Source organism: Mytilus galloprovincialis, chromosome 8 (genome assembly GCF_965363235.1).
Source record: "Mytilus galloprovincialis chromosome 8, xbMytGall1.hap1.1, whole genome shotgun sequence".
NCBI classification, from domain to species: Eukaryota; Metazoa; Mollusca; class Bivalvia; order Mytilida; family Mytilidae; genus Mytilus; species Mytilus galloprovincialis.
Window position 1 is genome coordinate 88,391,899 of NC_134845.1, and position 3,913 is coordinate 88,395,811.

General features: G+C 30.5%; 1 protein-coding gene across 1 annotated transcript; it reads left to right on the plus strand.

Moving 5' to 3' along the window:
• Positions 1–1,526: 1,526 nt before the first annotated feature.
• On the plus strand, positions 1,527–3,612 carry LOC143042761 (uncharacterized). The gene has a single exon (XM_076215221.1). It carries the CDS (start codon positions 1,666–1,668, stop codon positions 3,412–3,414), a length of 1,749 nt encoding a protein of 582 aa, XP_076071336.1. The 5' UTR covers positions 1,527–1,665; the 3' UTR covers positions 3,415–3,612.
• Positions 3,613–3,913: the final 301 nt, after the last annotated feature.

The following is a 3,913-nucleotide window of genomic DNA, read 5'->3' on the forward strand; positions in this document are numbered from 1 at the left end:
TAAATTGGATATTATACTTTATTTTTACTTAATTCATTATAGATAGATAGTTGTTCTTTTGTTCCCTTTCTATAAAAACAGTGCACGATCACACATGTATACTCACAAAATAGGATTTTTATACCCATTCGATCCCCATTTCTTTTACTCAAAAAAATAAAATTTATCAACTATGGACTTTTGACGAGGACAATACGTTATATATGAACATGTTTAGATTATATGACTGAGGTCCCTATACATTTTTAACGTACTGACTAAGTAGAAGTCCTTAATTTATATATTACATATGGAAAATTATAATATATTAGGTAAATGGCGTTCAATGCTCTTTCTGTGTAGTTTTAAACTGTATTTTGCAAGATTTATAAAATTATAAATATCAATATTTTTTACAACTTCAAATATTGTTGCAATAGTTTCTTGTATTCTTAGCGTCTATATTTAAATATTTAACATTAACTTCTAAACAAAAATCATTGCGAATATTTTCATTCGGTTATCTGCTGCGGCGCTTCCTTTGTGGTTGTAATGTGTGACATCATGACGTCATAAATATAAATTTAGCAAGATTTTCTTAAATTTACCATCAATATACATATAAATGATTGCCACTGACAAATTAACATGTATTTTCATATACAGGCAGTTATAAAATAATTTGTCATTGTTAGTATATTGATAAAAAGCAGTAAACAAGTAAAAACGTGTTAAGATGAAGGACACACATTATGTGATCTAGATGATAAGAGTAAATGCTATCTGTATAATAAAAATAAATTACATAGCCTTCTTCTCTATCAAAATTATCACCTCCATATAGTACGTCCTGACGTCTGTCGATATAAATTAGAAATTTGTTCATTCATCGTTTTAAGCATGTATTTCATCATATCACTAGTACTGTACAACAAATAACATGTTTCTTTATGAAATAAGTTTATTTCATAATCAACATCTATAAAATATATCATTATCTCGAAATATTTTTGGCTTTTTTCAAATTATCACACATAATGATCCAAAAGTTCATTATAAATGGAAAACTAATCATTAGCACAGTTTTTATACCATCATTTTCATTAATTATTTTTATTATCAAGATAGAAGTGCTTTGCATCTAATAAGATAAACATATATAACATACGAAAGTAGAAGTTGCTCAATCCCGTTTACGTATTCAGGTAAATAACTTATAATGTTACACGAAAATTAATGGCCGGTAATAACTATTCGTTTCTTTAACTTTGCAAAGTTATCTATGCCCAATACCTATTTTGACAACACACAGATATTTTATTTTTTTTAGTTAAAGAAATGGGGATCGAATGGGTATAATAATCCTATTTTGTGAGTATACATGTGTGATCGTGCACTGTTTTTTGTAGAAAGGGAACAAAAGAACAACTATCTATAATGAATCAAGTAAAAATAAAGTATAATATCCAATTTAATAGTACATTTAAACCAAAGTGATAGAACAATTTTCACCTCTTCTGTTTTCTTGTTATATTTTCTACATCGAAATAAATCACACTTTAACATACACTTAAATTGTTTTATAGTATTGCTATTTATGCTTATCTTTGTCTAAATATTTCCAATTCAATTGCATATATTGCAGAACCAGCAACTGGAAATGCATCAATAGCTTTGTATCAATATATGTGTCAGTATATCGTAGGAACTGAGGAGCACGTAAAAGAAATGAGGATGATGAATACAATCAGAGACAATTTATCTAGCAATGACAACACTTTAATAATAACCAGTGGTAGTTTTGGCGAAGGCATTGAGATGCGGGGTAGTGATTTAGATATCATGATAATTTGGACACCAATGGAGGTTTGCGAAAACAAAAATAACAATTTCAATCCTGATACAGTATATTTTGCTATGGAAACAAATGATACTCAACCAGGATTCACCCAGTTACGTCTCCTGCACAGTAAAAATCGGGATATCAATCGATTTTGTGTAAAAAGGGGACATGATTTGTACCTCTCTAGCACTGCAATTAAACAACATATGTCAACTTTTCCTTCTTTTTCAACAGTTCATGGACCGTGCGTGACCGATAAGAATGGATATCTTGATATTGCAGTGTGTTTGCGTAGTAAATCATGGGTGACAACAGCAATGCAATGGATTGAAAGGTCAAATAACACATGGCCTAAAAACGATGTTAAAGCTTCAGTTGTTCAACACGGCATTCTTTTCGTACCAATAGGTATTAAAGGATCTTCCAGTGAAGATTTTGAATGGCGACTGTCATTTTCTGTTGGCGAAAAACTTCTAATTAGTTCATTTACACATTCACAGCTGATCTGTTATTCTCTGATAAAAATTCTTCTGAAAGACGTGATAGCTATTGACTGCGAATGCAAAGACTTGCTTTGCTCATATTTCATGAAAACAATTGTGTTTTGGATATCTGAAGAAATTTCACCTACAAAATGGAGACCAGAAAACCTGCTAAGTAATTTTATGAGTTGCTTCAGAAGACTTGTTTACTGTGTTGAAAATTCAGTTTGTCCGCATTATTTCATTCCTGAGAATAATGTATTTGAGAACAAGATCACAGGACACGCACGGACAATGCTTTTAAATAAGCTTTATATTCTAAAAAGTTATGGTTGGCGATGCATTTTATTGTCAAACCAATTCTTAGATTTTCATTTATTAGTATCAGACACACTCAAAGATTCAAATTCTACAGCTATTGACAGTTTTAATAAACTACTATTTTCAAAAATGTTGCGTAATGTGAATGGTACGATACACAGAAATACAGCCACATTAGAATACACAATACACTTGTTATTGTGCATTAGAAGTTCCAAAATAAAATATATCTACTTATATTATATGTCCAAATGTTGTTGCTCAAAAGCGCAGACAATGTCGTTAAGGAGTATATCCGGTAATAAACCAACGTATATACAGTATAAAGTCAGTATGAGTACTTTGTTGCTAAATATGCATCATGATGCTGTTTCTGGGTGGTTGCTGCTAGCATCGTTTTTCTATGGGAATAAACAATACAATTCAGCTATTTGCACACTTCAGTATTCTTTATCAAAATGTTCACCTGAAAAAGTTTATGAACCATTTATGAAACTATCAGAAATTCATCACGAATTTGTTGAATTAAATTTGTTAAAGAACATGAATCTTGTTCGATTGTGGAAAATTCTGATGGTAAAAAATTTTAATTTTCACACAAACTCTACGTTAATACCAGATGAATTGAAAATATTAGAACACGACACGGACATTTGCTCTTTTTCACCAGTGGAGTATATTCATTTCCTAAGTACTCTGTGCATTAATCATCTCACCAATACCAGCAGATGTACCGATTATAAAGGAGTTGCTATTCTTCATAGAGGAGAAATATATCATATCAGATAAACATTAACAAAGCAGTATCTAACAACATTCAGTATCTTCTAATCGACCATGTGTGTGTTCTATAATATTAAAATCCAGATTAGATAGCGCTTTAAAGAATTTGCCATTGATAGATTGATTATCAGCATGGTGATGTCTTTTACATTCGATATTTGACTGAGATGTATTTTGCTTCCTTTGATGTTAAAACTTTTACCTCATTAAGTATTTGTTTCATTTAATCTCCTGTGCTACACATATTTTCATCGTGTTTATCTTTTGTCACCAGTTGCAAGATTTCAGTCTGAAACATATGTTTTCTCTCAATCGATTAATGACTTTTGAACAGCGGTATACTATTGTTGCTTTCATTTATGGTTTCAATCCGTTCAATTAAGACTTGATCAGACCGGTTATATTAAATATAGATTTTAATTGATTGCTTTATGATAGAGCTGATATACAGAAACAACTATTGCCTTCAATGAGAAAATAATTAGACTTTTCTCGTCTCAGGATA